The sequence below is a fragment of the Cupressus sempervirens genome, chromosome 2, assembly GCF_028749045.1.
Source record: "Cupressus sempervirens isolate cs-2001-9-10 chromosome 2, ASM2874904v1, whole genome shotgun sequence".
NCBI classification, from domain to species: Eukaryota; Viridiplantae; Streptophyta; class Pinopsida; order Cupressales; family Cupressaceae; genus Cupressus; species Cupressus sempervirens.
The window spans coordinates 328,842,876-328,861,768 of record NC_143119.1 but is presented as its reverse complement, the minus strand read 5'-3'; the positions used below and the strand labels follow the sequence as shown (position 1 = coordinate 328,861,768).

General features: G+C 35.4%; 1 protein-coding gene across 5 annotated transcripts in view; it reads right to left on the bottom strand.

Moving 5' to 3' along the window:
* LOC149572432 (carbon-nitrogen hydrolase family protein) overlaps positions 1-18,893 on the bottom strand; it is a 263,986-nt gene that overhangs the window by 227,619 nt on the left and 17,474 nt on the right. For all 5 annotated transcript variants that reach the window (XM_089813597.1, XM_089813598.1, XM_089813599.1 and 2 more), the window contains exon 3: positions 3,254-3,559. In XM_089813597.1, the coding sequence (XP_089669723.1) occupies positions 3,254-3,559 (306 nt within the window). The remainder of the gene's footprint in view (positions 1-3,253; positions 3,560-18,893) is intronic.

The window sequence follows — 18,893 nt, the reverse complement described above, 5'->3', positions numbered from 1 at the left end:
AAACAGCTTCTGGGGCAAGACCACTGAACTTCACTGTTCAACTGATCTCTCAACTATTCCTTACACAATAATTGTTTGTACTATGCTTTAACCTCTTTCCTTTGTCTTGTCAACCGGACCAATCACTGTTAGACCTTGTAGACTAGGTCACGAACCTCGGATCCAAATATCAAACCTCGGATCTCAGAATAAAACCTCAGCAACAAAGTTTTCTCCTACTTCGCTTTGCTCTGCTTATCTTCGCTTATCAACTTGTTTCTCTTCTATTCTGCTCTTTGTGCTTCATGCAATCGTTCATACATCCATACGTAACAAAGGAAAATGTCCTTCCTTTATACCAGATCCTTAAAACAATTCCTTGAGTCGGCAATTACACCTTCTCAATTAATTATTATAGGACCTACTTAAGAACACGTTATACTTAGTGATAACATTAATCTGTCACCTTGTAACTTGAATAACTTTCCATACGTGTAATATTATGACGAACGAGCTTAGCCATGTTATCTCCAACATGTCTTCTACACGCCTTTAACCTTGCTTCTCAAAATAACAACTCTACTAAGAGATGTAGCAAGTTTACCAGAACATGCTGCTGTAAACACTATCTCGGAACAATCTTCACCAAAACTTGCATAACTTCTTCCAAACTTAACATCTTATGCTTCCGAGGTTAGCTGCATATACTAGACACTTAGTAGTATCTCTCATTAGCCTCGCTAATGAAAATAATCAACGATCTATTCGTACCAACTTGATCTTTACCGTTGTTCTTCTGCCAGATATCACAGAAAACTGCTATGTTGACATCAATGACAAACACAGTCATGAATGTAACACATCATCAAAATATTGTTTCTACAATACTCCCCCATAGGAATATCATCAACATTCATGCTTCCAACAAAGGCTCTTTCTTCAAAGCCCCCCAACACTACCTAAAATGACAAAGGACGCATGCATCCACATATCATCCCCTTGATGATAATCAAATCCTCTTCTACTAGCAACTTTTGAATCCCATGCTTTGCTGCCATCCAAAAACCCTCAACCAAGCAAGAACTTTAGCCACATGATTGGTGCACTAAAGAAACAAATACGATACACCCAAGACCATATCCCCTAACAGATTCCCAATCATACATCCACCTGATTTACATACTAAGCTCCATTAATATCAGCTTATACTCAAAATCCCCTCTCAAAGAAGGTTCTAGTTTCCACCCTTATATCTCCTCCTATTTACCATAGGGAAACCTCCTGCCCGTTAATGGCAAAGAAAATCATAAATTGTTTTTACTTGCATGGAATCATGATTTTGATGGTAATCTGCAATTATCATAAGATTCATATCATATCTTTGGCTTTAGTATTCAGATGTTGATGCAATATCGATCTCCTTTCTCATTCAAAACTAATAGAAAATGCTACCTCAACATTCTTCAGATCCCTTTGTTATGTTTTCCAACTATGTTTTGCATGAAATTCATGTTTTCTTAATGAATTATAGAAGTATTTTGGGGGTTTACTAAGTTTTTGCCTACTCGCCAAGTCTGAATCAAAATTGGGTCTTCCAGTTTAGTAGAGCCATGAGTTTTAAGACTATGGAATATCAATACTAATATTAATCAACTCACTGTAAGTGCTAATGTTTTCTCACAGTTCATCTTCTCATAATATCCTGCACAAGCTTATTCTGTATTCCCAGCAATCATCTGCTTGATGTGTTTCTTAGAGAAGTAATATAGCCCCATTAAAACGTCATTTTGTGCATCACCTAAAACCATTGCAATTAATGTGCCCACAAGTTATTAAGCCATTTGATGAATCGAATTACTAGGTTTCCATATGCTTCCACATTATGCATACATATAAACCCGAGCATTTCAAACTAATTCTGACAAAAAACAACTTTTGATTATAATTTGATAAATGTTTAACCGTGTTCCCAAAATTCCATTCCAGTCACAAGCTGGAAGGATTCTGACCAAAACTCCAGAGTTTCACTTTATGCTTGCCAATTAAATTCTTAAAGAATTACAACACTCTTTTAACAAGCCTAATTTTGTACATATCCTACAATGGTCGTGTTCCAGGAACTACTGATGCACTATGTGAAGTAATTTGTGGCCCTTCTCTGCTTCCAGTATATTTTAGTAGAGACTCAATGGATACTGCCAATTGCATTCCCAAAAAATCTCCAAGGCTTTACTAATGAGCCTAAATTTGTGCATTATTCTACAATCATTGCATTTCATCAAACCATTGAGGCACTCCAGGAAACTTACTGTGTGACTCATCTGTCCTTCATATTTTGCACACATGTTGATCAGTACAGTTGGAACTAAACGTTGATCTAGGTGGAAATGTCAGATGCGTTGCAAAACAACTCTTTACCTAGATTGTGATTTCTGCAGCAATTTCTTTCGCAGAAATAGCCACAAAATGTTCCTTATTTTAATTTGAAAAGCTATGAATGCTTTCATTATTGCTTGCATTCTCAAATCCAATATTATTTTATGATTATCCATATTTCTCCACTTCTTGTGCTCATTCATTCAACTGCAATTTTTGTATTCTACCCTGATGCACAAGGAAATGTTAAAGCCAGAGCAACAAGCCGATATGGCTTAACAATTGGTAACAAAATGTCCATGTGGTCAATTAGGATACATAAATAACAGCAGTAAATAGTAAGCTTAGGTGAAGCTGAGGTGATTCCTAAGAGGGACATCCCGGATATTGAGGATGACTCCCAAAACAAGCCTTCAAGAGCCAGAATAACCTTCCTATTGAATGAAAGTAGGGACCATCAACTTTAAAAGATGTCTTGTTTTATAAGAAATCAACTTAACCACAGTTTCAATCTATACATTAGTAGAAAAGTTACTTTCCCAAGAGTCGGATAATTTATCTAACTTCTGTATCTTTCTTATCTGCCAATCCACCACCTATTCAGAGGTAATGATTTCAATCAAAGATGGGATTTATAAAATGTGTAACTCATCTAAACGTGGAACATATGATAGACATAGACCACAAAAAATGTAAAATACAAAATACTTGTAAAAGGCAATACATAGTGTATCTATAAAAAAGTAACTCCCTCTTCATTTCGCTTACATTTCAAAGGGAAGCGTCAAAACAGGACAAAAGCTTAATATGAAGGAATATTAACGACAATAAATGAAACAAAACTTGTGTCATCAATATGGGATGCGATACAATAATAAGAGAAAGGTTTGATGCTTACACATCCAAAAAGGAAAGATATCCATCCCCAAAGGGCACAGTTTTTTGTGAAATTGCATCTGCAATATTGTCAGGCAGATTATACTGCACAAGCTGTCGATGATGCTTCCAAGAAGAGAACCATCGCAGTTCCCTATAATTGCCATCATTGGCAAGGCACAATTTTGGTCGAATAAGTAGTATTTTTTGATTTAGGCAAAAGACCTGGCAATTGTACCGAACACCATTTTGCTCTACTGGCATACCAATGCTGCAAAGAATGCCTTCTGTCAAGTCTTCTGCCAAAATATCCCTCAGGCATTCCCACCTAAGCACAATATGACAGATCAGTAATGTCCACAAAAAATTATTGACACAGAAATAGAATAATTATTCTGGATAGAGTAGATTAGGATCTTACACTATGCTTAGTTCAACTAATAAAATTTGGAAACATGCATATATTTAAAATGATCTTATGGAAAATATGAGCATGTAGAGGAAAACCAAGAGAGATTTCATTTATGAAATCAATTACAACTGAAATAAATTTAAACAATACCCATCAAGACTAATGAATAATACAACTGCAGTTTTGGCTACTCCTATTTGCATAACAAGATAACTACTGTTCGCTAGTAAGAGTTTTTTAGAAACGGTGTCAGCAAGTTTGCTTGGATTTGAAGCCATATTTGTTAACTGGCTATTACATAAAATGGGAGTATAGGTACATGGTTGCAAGGAGGCCAATGTATAAAAGCTGCAGTAAATTTGTCCAATGATTTGCTATATAAAGAGAGCGTATGCATGATATCACCCTAATAAAGTTATCCATTATCAAATGACATTTTTCTATTCAGAACATGCCTGAATTACTCTATTAATCACTAAAAAAGTTTGTGGTGGATCATGGTCAGATAGCTCGTCTTTCCAACTAAGCAGTTATTTGATTTGTGTTAAGCATAGAACTATCATCACCTCTAATGTCTCCAATATAAAGCCAGGGAATTAATAAAGTGAAAATTGAATATAAGAAGCAACAAAGCAAAAGTGAAATTGAATTGTAATTAATTATTTGTTAGGGCCACTTTAAGTCATAACTTATCATATAGCTACACCAACGTCATGAATAAAAGGGAGTTTAAATTAACAAAGTGACTTTAATATCAATTTTTAAAATGAGTTGCTTTTTTTAAGGAAAATGAATTAAAAGAAAGTATTCCTCTCAAAATAGACGAAAGGCTATTATAAAAGGAGAAAAAAGGGAATTGTGAAGGCACTCCAGTGTTGAGAATATAGCTTCATTCGGATTGAAGTGAATAATATATTAGATATATTTATATATATGATTGAATGGGAATTTTATATATATATATATATGTATATATATATATATATATATATATATATATATATATATATATATATATATATATATATATATATATTATAATCACATATAGTATTGAATGAACAAATATATTACTGTCAGTCTATGGGCAGAATGGTGACTGTATTTATAATTACCAATAGATCGGGTATTATGATTCTCTTACATATTGAGACATGAAACTAAGTCATGTTCGATAGTTTTGTGATCACATAGTATATTCACCCATGCGCAATAGTATGAAATGGTATGTCTGTTATCAATGGCAGTTTAAGTGGTGATTAATTATAACCACGTAGGGTCATGACCCTGCGTGGCATAAGCCATGTAAAGTCATGCCTCTACGTGGGTATAACTCTCAATATTAATATATAGTGAACCGTCAATGCTTCCTCGGTAATATATCAATCACAGTGGCAATACAATTACTACAGCAAGCATTCGACAGTTCATATATTTATTGTTCATCAGTCAACAGTATTAGTATATCAGTGATTAAGGAATTGTAAGCGTCTGCTCTAAATATATAATCTTGTTCTTATTGATCAGTAATAGTAAACTATATTCTTGAGCGAGAATAACTGAGACTGTGGTAAAGTTCCTATCTGATATACACAGAAATTAAAGGCTATTATTGTTCTCTATCACTGATCCATATTCCTCGACAGTGTCTCAGAGCAAGGTTGGTAGATAGAGGTTAAAACAAATTGTGAAAACACTTTCAAAAGTTCCTGAATTATTTTATCTACTCAAATAGCAATCATGGTGAACAGAGTCAAGCTAGAAGACAGACTTGATGGAGCATCAAACTTCATATCCTGGAGAATATGAATTATGATTGTTCTTAGAGAACTTGAATTAGAGCAATATGTGTAAGAGAACAAAACTATGCCCGAAAATGAGCCCGATAAAACAGTACGGAAAAAATATAAAAATAAGGCCGTGAAAATTATAATTGATTCTGTAAAAGATCACATTCTTCCAATTATAGCAAAATCTTCAACCACATATAAGATGTTTATGAATATTCAAAACTCTTATGAAATAAATATTGTAGATGATCAAGAATTATCATTGATAGCTTTTAAAGGATTGCCAGCCTCATGGGAATCCTTCATTGAAGGAGTCAGTGCTCGTCCTACTCTAACAAAGTTCAATCGACTCAAGAATGATTGTACTCGAGAAGAATTACGATTGATTACAAGAGGAGTCATCCCTAATAAAGAAGAGGAAGTTCAAGCCTTACATGCAAACTCAAGCAATAAAAGGAAGAGACACTTTAAGAAAAGAGGAAAGAAAAATCAAAACTATAAGAAAAGAGATTTGTCAAAAGTTAAATGCTACAAATGTGACAAATTCAGACATACTCGCATGTATTATCCAAAAAGAAAGAAAGCCATGCCAACATATCTTAAGGAACCTGAAAGCTCTCTATTCTTCCTTGCCTTATCAAGTGAGCTAGATACTAATAAGAAGAATACCGCATCCAAACACATAATGGGATTTAGAGACAAATTTGAAACCTTCAAGAGCACTCAACCAAAGAAGTCACTATAAGGGATAACTCCACTTACCCTATGAAAGGAATTGGGACCTGTTCAATTCCACTGAAACCCAAAGATACTTTACAACTGAAAGATGTTTTATATGCCCCAGGTATCAAGAGAATTCTAGTCTTTATTCCAGATCTAGCAAATCAAGAGTATCGCATCACCTTCCAAGAAGATAAGGTCCTATCTTGGCCTAAAAATTCAATAATTAAAAATGCAATCTCTATTGGATTTAGAGATGGAAGTCTATATAAACTATGTAACACTCAAAATCTAGCCTTAAATCATTAAGTTATAAAGAATAATGAGATGTCATAGAAGACTAGGTAATATACATTTTCGCGCTCTACCCTCCATAGAGAAGATTGTGAAAGGCATATCAAACCTAACATCTGAACATGAAGAAACATGTAAAGGCTATGCATTAGGAAAGAACTCCAAAACATCTTTCCCTCATAGTGAACATAAATCTAAGATTGTACTTGAACTCATTCATACTAACTTATGTGGACCAATGTCAGTACCTTCCCTAAGAGGATACTTGTATTATATCATCTTTGTTGATAATTATTCAGGAAAACCTAGATCTACTTCTTGAAACTAAAAGAGTCAAATGAAGTTCTATCAAATTCGAAGAGTTTAAATCCTTCATCGAAAATCAAATAGGGAAGAAAATTAAAATCCTACAATCTGACAATGGAGGAGAATACATTAAAGAATTATGCATATCTATTGGGAGTAACAGAGTATATAGTACCATATAATCCTCAACCGAATGGTGTAGCTAAAAGAAAGAACAGGACCATTATTGAAGCAGCTAAGGCCATGATGCATGACCAAAATCTTCACTAACATTATGGGTTGAAGTCTCCAATATTGTAGTATACATTCAAAACAGATGTCCTCGTTCATTTCTAGAAAATGTAGCACTCGAAGAAGTCTTCTCAGGAATCAAACCTTATCTAAGTCGCCTAAGAATCTTTGGGTGCCATGTATACATTCATATACCTAAAGATAAAAGGACTAAACTAAAGCCCTCGAGAAAGAAGGCATATTTGTTGGCTATAGTGAATTTTCCAAAGCCTACAAAGTATACATACCAGGGTCAAGGACAATTGAAATCAGTAGAGATGTTAAGTTTGAAGAAGATGTTGCATATAAACATTCTAAAAATATAGAACAATCAAATGATGACCCCATCCCAGAGTTCTATGATTGAGAGAGAGAGTTGTACAAAAGATAATGGACCCATAACCCCTAGCCCTAAGTATGGGTCAAATCCACTAAACAAGAAAATACTATTATGGGCAAGGAATATGAGTGAAGAAAATAATGTGGCTCCTTGGCAAATTATTTGGGGCATGACAGAGCGCAAAATCAATTGTTGGGTTGAGAAAGAAGAAAAGAGAGCAAAAGGGCAAGCTGGATTCAGACCTAAATATTCTACAATTGACCATTGCATCACTCTTAGACACCTTATTGAGAAGGTTTAGGATATCCAAGGCAAAGAGGCTTTTTGTTGCTTTGTGGAATTCAAAAAAGCTTTTGATGTTGTCCCTAGAGACGAACTTTGGAAACTGATGGAGGAACTTAAAATTCTAAATGAGCTTAGAGCGGTCGTTTATAGACTTTATGAGAATGTTAGAGCTAGACGCAAAACGAAAGATGGCATGTTAGAATGTTTTGGTAGTGATAATTGGGGTTAAGCAGGGCTACCCTCTCTCGCCTACCCTATTTGGCTTATACATTGATAAGTTGGAGGAATGGTTAAATAAAGCTTCAGGGGGTGGAGTCCAACTTGCCAAATATGTGGTGAAGTTGCTTCTCTATACGGACAATCTTATCATAATTACACAAACAGCCAAGGTTCTAAGAGAACACTTGAAAACTTTGGAAAGCTTTTGTCACAAAGTTGGGATGCAAGTGAACACTAGCAAGACTAAAGTTATGGTGTTCTCTCTAAGAAAGAAACAACAAGAAGTTGACTTCCAATTTGAAGAAAATATTCTTGAGATTGTGGAAGAGTATAAATACTTGGGCATAGACTTTAACAACAAGCTCAATTGGGAAACTTGTAGATCTAAGCCAATACAAGTGGGTTGGAGAGCTTCCTTTTTGCTGCAAAACAGGTGTAGACAGGCGGAGCTTTGGAATTGGAAAACCAAAAAGATTCTTTTTGGACTGTTGGTCACCCCTATTGTGTTATACGGATGCGAGGTTTGGGGAAGCAAACTATTCAACCACAAATGGAAGCAAATAGAAAAAAATACAAAAGAACCTCATCACTACTAACCTTAAAGTCAAATCATCTATACCATACAAGATCCTCTTAGCTGAAGCAGGGATGTTCCCGATGGAAGCCTCTGTGGCTATACCGTTTGTTAAGCTATTTAAACAAGGTGCAAAATATGCAAGCAACGATGGCCCAAACTGGTGGTTGAAGAGAGGCTAGCCCTAAGAAAGAAAACATGGATGAAGCAAAACGAAAAATGGCTAATTAAGTGGGAAATTAACATACTGGAATGCCCTAACAGCAACGAAGAGATAAAAAGGTTTGTGCTGGAAAAATATAAAGCGGTCATGAGGACAAAACAAATAGGGAAGAAAAAGGCTCACTATGTAAAAGAGTTCAACCCCACGTGGTGCCATGAGATAAAATTATCTTCATGTAGATATGAAAGGTAAATATAGGTTGTTAGTGGCGCAGTTACAAATAGGGTCCCATCATTTACAATGTGAGACGGGGAGGTAGACGGTGCCCAAGGAGGATTGGGAAGAAAGAAAATGTATCTACTGCAATAAAGGATGTTTTGAAACGGAATGGCACTTCATCTTTGAGTGTGCGGCACACCAAGATATCCAAGAGCAATTCGAGGACAATTTGAAGGAGGGCCAATAACACCAGATTTTTTAACAACAAGCTTCTTAAAGCAGATTCATAACAGGCGAGCTAACATTGAAAATAACATGAAACGAGTCCCATAGGCTGGCTGGTCTCATGGACGTCATTAAAATACCTTTATTCATTCATTCATTCATCCTGACAAAAATTTTAGGGAAAAGAACATAAGAAGTCACTCATGTTATGTTACTTGGATAAATGAGCTCGCTCAATCAAAACCGTCAAATGTTGAAGAAGCCTTGAAATCACAAACCTGGAAAGATGCCATAATTGATGAATGTCAATCCATATTAAAGAATGATGCTTGGGACATTGTACCAAGGCCCAAAGACAAATCTGTTGTCTCCTCAAAATGGCTATTTAAAATAAAACAGGCACTTGATGGCAATATTAAAAAACATAAAACCAGATTTGTGGCCAAAGTATTCTCACAAAAGGCTAGCTTTGATTATGAAGAAACATTTGCTATTGTTGCACGATACACATGTATCAAAACCATCATTGCAATTGTTGCATCCAAAGGGTTGAAGATACATCAAATGGATGTAAAGAAAGCATTCCTAAGTGGTGTCATTGATGAAGAAGTATACTTGGAACAACCAGAAGGGTTTGTTATCCATGACAAGAAGACTCGTGTATGTAAACTAAAGAATGCTCTTTATGGTCTTAAACAAGCCCCCAGGGCATTGTATGAGAGAATTGACAGATATCTTATCAAATTGAGGTACTCAAGAAATGAAGTTGATCATAATATATACTTCAAAGAATCAAAGGGTGATATGCTAATACTTGTTCTCTATGTTAATGATCTAATAGCAAGGGAAGATCACCTTTTTACAAGTGTAAACAAGATCTTACATCTAAATTTGAAATGAAAGATTTAGGTTTCTTACACTAATTTTTGAGATTAGAAGTAAGGCAGAAGGACGACTATATCTTCCTAAACCAAGGCAAGTATACTATTGACATATTAAACAAATTTAGCTTGATGGATTGTAAACCATTGTACACACCAATGGAGACAAATCTTCATAACCTCAAAAGTGAGGCACCTGAATCTGAAGCCACAGATCATACATACTACAAATAGATAATTGGATCTCTAATGTACTTGGTGAATACCAGTCCTGATATTTGTTATGCTACAAACATATTGAGTCAATTTATGTGTGAACCTAAAAAGGTCCATCTCATGGCAGCCAAGTACATTTTGAGATATTTACGAGGCACCATCGGACTTGGTCTAAAATATGACCATGTTGAGTTACAACGTCAAGGATATTCAGATTTTGACTGGGCTAACAAATCTACTAATCGAAAGAGCACTACAAGATGTTTTAGTCTTGGGTCTGCTATGGTATCTTGGTTTAGCAAAAAGCAATCTGCAGTTGCTCAGAGTTCTATTGAAGCAAAATATATAGCAGCATCTATGGGAGCCTGAGAAGCAGTATGGTTACAGAAGTTATTGATTGGACTATTTAGGAAGCCTCTGAATCCCATAGTTATTGATGTGACAACTAGCCTTGCTCCTATCCTAGCTTCCTCTAAGGCCACCTTAGGTCTTCCACTAGACCTAATAGTGGTTGCTAATTACCCTAATCTCCTTAGGAACCTAACCATGAGGTCCTAGGCCATTCAACTAGTGCACACCAATCAGTAAACTTACCAACTCTTCCACACTACAATCAACTCCAAATGCCCAAATGACACCCCAATGGTTGAATGGTAATCTAGGAAGGTATTTGGACTTCTTCCAAGGTCCTCAATCACAATCAGACTTGAAACCCTAATCGAGCTCCAACAACCAAGCAATAATGCACTCAAATGCTTGTAATAGGGCTACAAGCAATTAGCCCTCCAAATGAAGTAAAACCCAAATATCTTCTAAAAATCCTTAACAAGGGGTCAAACAAACCACCAATCCAGACACCCTTTTCCAAGAGCTTAAGGATTTTGGTGGTTTAGGGTTCTCAAGCTGTCCGTACAGTACAGGCACAAATTTAGCCTTAAAACAAGGGTTTTAAGTGTTTAGCAAGTTCTCTGATGAAATTATGATTTTGCCTTCCCTAGGACTTTCACCATTGCTTCCCATTGAGGTTAGAGCTTCATTACACATTCCCCTCACACTTTCCAAGCTTCGATTGAAGTATCATGCACATTCAATCACTCACAAACCTTTGCACTTGACTGTGATCCCTAGCCATGCATCTCTGGCTCGCCTAGGGCATCACCAAAGAATCACTTGCTTTTCTTTCCAAGGGCCCTCCTTTACTATACAATATGTAGAAGGAGTCATCTCCCAAATCCCAAGAGTCCATACAGATCCTACAAGGGGAGAGGGAGTTATGACTCCATTTTTTTCAGTCACTTGCTTTAGAACAATAAGATGACAAAAACCAAAACAATTTAAACAAGCAACTAAAACTCAACAAAACCACAAACTAGCACTTTACAGTATTCCAAATCAATCTACCCTAACACTTCCAAGCACAAAAGATCCTAATCTAATCCATTGAATGCCAAACAAACTCAAAAGCATCAAACTGTGATATTAGACTTTTTGCTCAGTCCATACAACCAGAATTTACTCTGACTTGCAACCCTACCAAGAGGTCGAGGATGGCCTTATAAACACATCCCCACACCTATCCCAACTGCTTCAGATAGTTAGAAAGCTCCAACTGAAAAGTTGCTCGATTGCAAGAAATGTTGTCATTGTCAATTTTTGAGCAATTTTGTGCATTTTTTAGCATTTGACTCTCAAACTTGCTCCAAATATTGTCAAACCTTGCCAAAAGCCTTAAATTGTTATGAAACATGTAATAAGGACTTTCAAACACTAGTTTGACCATTCTACCCCTCAAAACATAAAAAAACTCTATAGCCTAATTAAGCAATTAGGAGCAACTAGGACCTTTTTAGACTTCCACAACTTAACTAACCTCAACCTAGGACTAGGTTAGGCCTATTATTCACCTAGTGGTGTGGCTAGCACCACTACAAGCCAAAATACCCTAGGAGCCCTAGGTCTTTTGCAAGCCTACCTAGGTGCCCCTGCACTAGTTATACATTGTGATAATCAAAGCTGCATTAATCTCTCTGTAAATCTAGTTTTCCATAACAACTCCAAGCACATAGAAATTCCCTATCACTACATCAAAGATATGATGGACAGAAATGTTATCAAGTTGGCATGTGTCAGAACCGAAGAGCAGACTACCGACATATTTACCAAACCTCATGCAAAATTAAAAGTGGAATATTCCAGAGGTAAACTTGGTATGGCTAAGATGTAAATGTAACTCCTAAGATTAAATCTCAGTTTTGTTTAATATATATTGTTGTTGTAAAGAGTTACTTTTGTGCACGCATTTTTATGGAAGGTGATGATCTGTCATTGAATTGGATGTAATGTTTCTATTGTAAGGTAACAACCTTAACAATAGATTGACTTGTTATCATAAGACTTCATTAAGTTATTGTCCTAGATTGTGCCGGTAGTTATGATAACTAAAGTATCATAATTGACTCCATTAAGTTGTTTTCCTAGAGTATGCCGGAATTCATGATACTGAAATTGTTGTGTTTAATTTCTTGATTCGTTATCATGATAGACTACATTAAGTTGTTGTACTGAAATGCATCAAAGATCATGATACTAAGATTGTTGCTCCTGAGTTTTTGATCCATCCTCATGACAGACTAAATCAAATTTTTTGTCCCAAGTTGTTTCGGAGGTCATGATAGCTAAGGTATCAAGATGGACAATAATTGATTTATGTTTTGTGATTTATTGAAGAACAATAATACCTGTGATGATGGCGACCTTACTGTTGCTCCCAACATCAAGGTTATTATCTGATAGACTTCATTTAGATGTTGTCCTGGAGTACCGGAAATCAGGTAACTCATATCTCTCTGACATTCTATTGATAAGCATTACAAAGTTGATGTAAATGCACATATCAAAAGAATACCTCTAGGATGTTGGTCTTAAACATTGTTATAAGATTCAATCCTCTTTTGCTAAAGAGGGAGTGTTGAGAATATAGCTTCATTCAGATTGAAGTGAATAATATATTAGATATATTTATATATATGATTGAATGGGAATTATATACATAATTACAATTATAATCACATATAATATTGAATGAACAAATACATTACTGTCAGTCTATGGGCAGAATGGTGACTGTATTTTTAATTACCAAATGATTGGGTATTATGATTCTCTTGCATATCGAGGCATGAAACTAAGTCATGTTCAATAGTTTTGTCATCACATAGTATATTCACCCAAGCACGATAATATGAAACGGTGTGTTTGTTATCAAAGGCAGTTAAGTGGTAATTAATTATAACCACATAGGGTTATGACTCTACGTGGCTTACCCTATGTGGCATAAGCCATGTAGAGTCATGCCCCTACATGGGTATAACTCTCAATATTAATATATATAGTGAACCGTCGATGCTTGCTGGGTAATATATCAATCACAGTGGCAATACAATTACTACAGCAAGCATTCGACAGTTCATATATTTATTAGTCATCAGTAAACAGTATTAATATTTCAGTGATTAAGGAATTGCAAGAGTCTTCTAAATATATAATCTTGTTCTTATTGAAATCTCAGATCAAAACTGATAATAGTAAACTATATTCTTCAGGAAGAATAATTGAGGTGGTAAAGTTCCTATCTGATATACGCTGAAATTAAAGGCTATTAGTGTTCTCTATCACTGATCCATATTCCTTAACATCTAGAGATTGTTATTTTTATGTTGAGTCATTTCTCTTGAGCTTGAAGCTTTATATGAATGTCCACTAACACCCTAGGACAAAAACTATGGATGGTCTGGTGATCTGGACAAAAACCCACATCAGCCGCCTTGGTAGATTCACTTCAGGATTCAAAGGCACATTACATTGTTCAATTTTGTAGACGGCTATCCCATTCAAAATCTCTCATCATATATATCTGTGCTAAGTCTATTTATCATGATTTTTTGGTCCCGAGAGGTAACGTCAACTTATCAGAGATAAGTTATTGCAGAGAAGTTTCAAAATATCACAAAGAATTTGGTAAAATATCGGCGGTATTTCTCTATTTTATCATGATAAATAGCAAACTTATTGCCCACATGCCTTTTATAGGCAGGGATGGCCCAATAAAAACAAATTTATTGGAAAAAAAGATTTGGAGAGGAGAGAAAGGCCATAGAGGAGGAAGATGGTTCTATTAGGATTGGAAAAACAGACATTTGTTTGGAAAAACAATTTTAAGTTCCCAAGAAGTTTCTGACTTATCTCCAATTTCACCCAATATCTATTTTTTTGCCCTCAGCAATAAGCTGCCAATAATGATATGTTGAACTATGATCCCATTGTGAGATATTCCTGGTGCCATTGTGAGGGTGGATTTTCATTGATGTTTGGCCCTATATGTGGTCTGTTGTGTAGTAACAATTTCTCCAATTTGGGCAATAGTTGTTCTTCATGTTGAAGGGATTATCTGTGGGCTTAGTCGATCTTTCCTCCTTGAATGTTGGTATTGGCGCACCTCTATAGCAGCAACTTCACATCACATAGGTCTCTCTTCTTGCGTGACTTTCAATCTTCTTCTATATATTACAAATGATCATGGCTCACAGGAGCTTGATGATTTGGACTGGATCATGTGGATATGGTGAATGTAAATTTTATACATGTTCTAACATTGTAACAGCAGTATATTTTAATATAACAGCATGCATGTTTCATATCAGAACCATTATCAATAGATTTGCCTATATGATTGCTTATTTCTTTGGAAATCTATGTCATTTCCTTTGCCAAATTTGAGACAATATCCTAGTTCGGGATATCTCAATTGCATGTCAGATTTTTCGGTTGCATGTCAAATATTTCAATTGCATGTCAGCACTCTTCAATTGCATGTCAGCTTTTTTCAATTGCATGTCAGACTTTTTAGTTGCATGCAGACTAAATTATTGCATATGGCCGTATGAACCCCCAAGAGATTGGTCCATATAGGTACTACACCAGGAGCAGAGAAGAACAATGGCAACAAGAAGAAGTTGAAGATAATTTAACTCTTGGAGAAATAGGTAGACGAAGAGTAGAAAGCCCATCAAAAGATTTAAATAATCAGTTTAATGATTTCTTGACTACTTTTTCTGAATAACAGCAGCACATGCTAAAGACATTATATAATTGCACGATTACAGCCATGGATCAAATGGGATTGGACCATTCCTGATCAAGAATGTCAAAAAGTGAGTGGTAGAAGGCATTCAAAAACTGGTAGAATCTCTGCTGTAGTTTCAGATAGATCACTTCGACCTACTTTTATACTATAAGGCCCCTTCCCCAGTACCCTATTATGAATCCTAAATAACATGAATATGGTCAGAACTAGGAAACGTAAAGAGGTGAGATGTCATGTCTTTGTCTCTTGTGTATAGAATGTGAATTACAGACTATTACCATACACCTTATGATAGAATGATGACAAGTAGGTTCCGAGATTTAGGTATGCCATGATTGGCATTCTCCTTATTAATATTGAACCTGAGATCTTATTGAGACATATATACATTTTAGTCATTATTGTGCTAAGTATCGTATTCGAAATTTTATCAAGTTGGTAAGCTAAGACCCTATGCAATAAAAGCTCGAAGTGTCATAACTTAGTAACTATGTCAATGGGTTCATGATATTTTATGGCCTATTAGGATAATTGAATTAGATGGTTATTATGGAAAGATGAATCAACACCCACCCTTATGATATTATTTATAGTCAGAGATGAAATTGTTATCAAAAAGGGATAAGGGTATACACGGTAGAACTCAATATGATGTAATGTAATGAGTTAATTATTGTACAAGTAGTTTTAGGTGGATATGTTGATATTCACAAGGACGGATTTTATGGCCCAATAAGATGTAATAGATTTATTCTATGATTGATTTTGAAAACTATGCGACTATGCAAACCTCTTGATTTACCTAGCATAATTGATACACCTTATTATGTGTTTTATCTCATAATGATAACGGGATACTGTTAGTAATCAAACTTTATTGAATCAAAGGATACTAGTCGTGATGTTTACATTTTGGTAATTTTGACCTACGATATGCATTCAGAACTAATTTTCATGTTGGTTGACTTAACAGTATAGATTCAACATTTCTTCACGATGGTAGAAAATGGAATATAATGTGATTCAGAATATTAACTTGATCGTGATAGGGAAAGATTAATGTTGATATGCAGATTTTGATATCTTAATGTTTTGAATTTTTTTTTAATATGAAAATGATTAGAAAAAGAAAGGTTAATTATGAAAATTTGAATATGTTGATTTTGAAATGTTAAAATTGTCGTGCATCTATACACATGCATTTTGATATGATTTTCATTGGACTACTGATGCTCGAGCTTAGTGTGCAAGCAATTGAACCATGAAATATAATCAAGGAAACAAGGTCCAAACTTACGTGGACACAGTTTAGCCAAGGCGAATCTTTGGGAGATTCAAAAGCCTCGTTGTGATGTGTTTATTTCATAAATGTAAGCTTGCATGTGTGTGGTAAATTTAGTCTCATAAATACATTAGGGACATATGTCATGGTGATGTGTAATGTGTTTTAAATGTGTCATTTGGCACTTGTGATTTTTTTTTGTGTTAATGACATGTCACCTAGGGTTTTGGTCATGGGGGCACTTAATCTTAAACTAATTTCCTTTCAAAAGATTTAAGTAAATCCACTTGGAGAAAGGATAGAATGGGTCACCATCAAGGGGAATTTCGAATTCAAACTTGACAAGAATTTTAGAGGGTCAATAGGTGATCCCAAAGTGCCTTTTTTGTGAAAATAAGCTACCCATATGTTAGCATAACACATTAGGGGCCCAAATTTGACCATTTTAATGCTTTGCTAGCCTAGGGGGTCCCTTAACCAATGCATTCTCCCACCAATTCGAAAATGGAGTTGTCCCATGAGTCCATCCCCATCTTTCCACTTGGTCAAAATAGCAAATTTGGTAGGAACAAAGTTGTAGGAGATAGTGGCTTGATGTTTTTGCCAAAAAGAGCTAGTGGAAGACTCTTTTTAGTGAACTTTGACAAACTAGTGGAGTGTTCACCCACTCTCTAAGTTTAGAGACAATTAGGGTTCGAAAGGAGGAAGGACTAAGGAGAAGGGAGCTCTGCAACAACTTTCATTTTGCCTTTAGCTTAGACCAAGGTTGGTGCCCATGCCATAACTCTCATCTCACTTGCTCAATGATGTTGTTCTTGCTCATTTTGTGTAATGTGGTTGTATGAGATTGTGGGTATGAGTCATTGTTTGTGATGGATTTCTCTTGCATAATTTTTCCTTGCTTTTGTGTGTGTGAACATTAATGGGTGTGAAGGCTTCACTCACCCTTGGGAGGGAAGAGATGCCTTGGGTGAAGGGGTTAGTTGGGCTCAACATTAAAGTTGAGAGATTTTCCTCTTGGAGAGGGTTTGTTGTTCATGGAGCATGGGCTCCGTTGAAGCCATATACCTTGTATGTTATTATGGGAGGTATAAATGTATTGATGTGATGAAGAGGATGTATGTTTATAGCCTTGAAGAGGCATTATGCAATTGCAAATGTATATGTGTACATGGATATGGCATTCTCCTCTTTGGAGAGCCCACCTTCACCCATTGTTTCATGATTCCAATGGTAAATCATTATGTTAAGCATTGGGAAAGGAGTTTATATGTGTTGTAACAATATGTTGTATGCATTGTTTGTGCTTAAGTGTAACTTGTTTGAGCCTTGTTTCCCTAACTCGGTGGGTGGCTTCTTAGAAGCCTAGGATGGGAGGTGAGCCTCCATGGTTCTTGTGTAGATGTGTTTACAGGTTTTGTGCTATTTGGATCCATGAAGATATGATGGTCTCCCCATTGCATTGTTGAAGATATGATGGATATGTCATTATGTAATGCATTTGGAAGGATGAAGTCCTCCTCCATGTCTTCAGCATTGTATTTGCAAAGTTAAAACCTTTGTGGTTGTATTGTGTGATGCATTCCTCCATGTCCTTGAACATTGTATTGGTAAGGACAAAGTTTCCATTTGTTGTTTTGTGTTTTGTGCCACCAAAGAAGCACTGTAGATTTTATGCATGTCACTATGAAGAATGGTCTCATGAGGAAGTAAAGAAATTTAAGATATACTATATGATTTTTCTATTCAAAGAAATAGTCATGATCATCATAGATGAAGGATACATTCAATTGTGATTGCACATGTAAAGGAGTTCCATACTTTAATCAGTTTGGAAAGCAATTTCAATTAGAGGTCATCATAAGAATTGCTTTGGTAGATGTTGTAATGTTTTTTTAATTTATTTATTTTTTAAATGTAAGCTATAAAACTTGTGTATCATATCAAGTAGTTAGTATGAAAAAGTCCATAAGATTCAAGTTATGTACATATGTTTTCAAGTGGCTACAATAGAACTAACAATTGAATATAATAGGGTGGCCAAAATAAAGTCACTCCTAAACTCATATTCATATCCTATCAAATGAAGTATAGGAGAAAATGCATTAAAATTCTTAAGGAAATCCTGCTGTAGATGCATTTTATCTCTCTAGAATTTGTATGGGAAGTGAAAAAAAAATCTCATCCCCTATTACAAAGCAATAAAATAATAATAAGAATATCCTTAAGAAACTTCTGAATAGTATAGCAATATAGGTATAGGAACCAACAAAATAATACAAAGTTCAAGAAGAAAATAAAGCAATAACCCATGACTCAAACT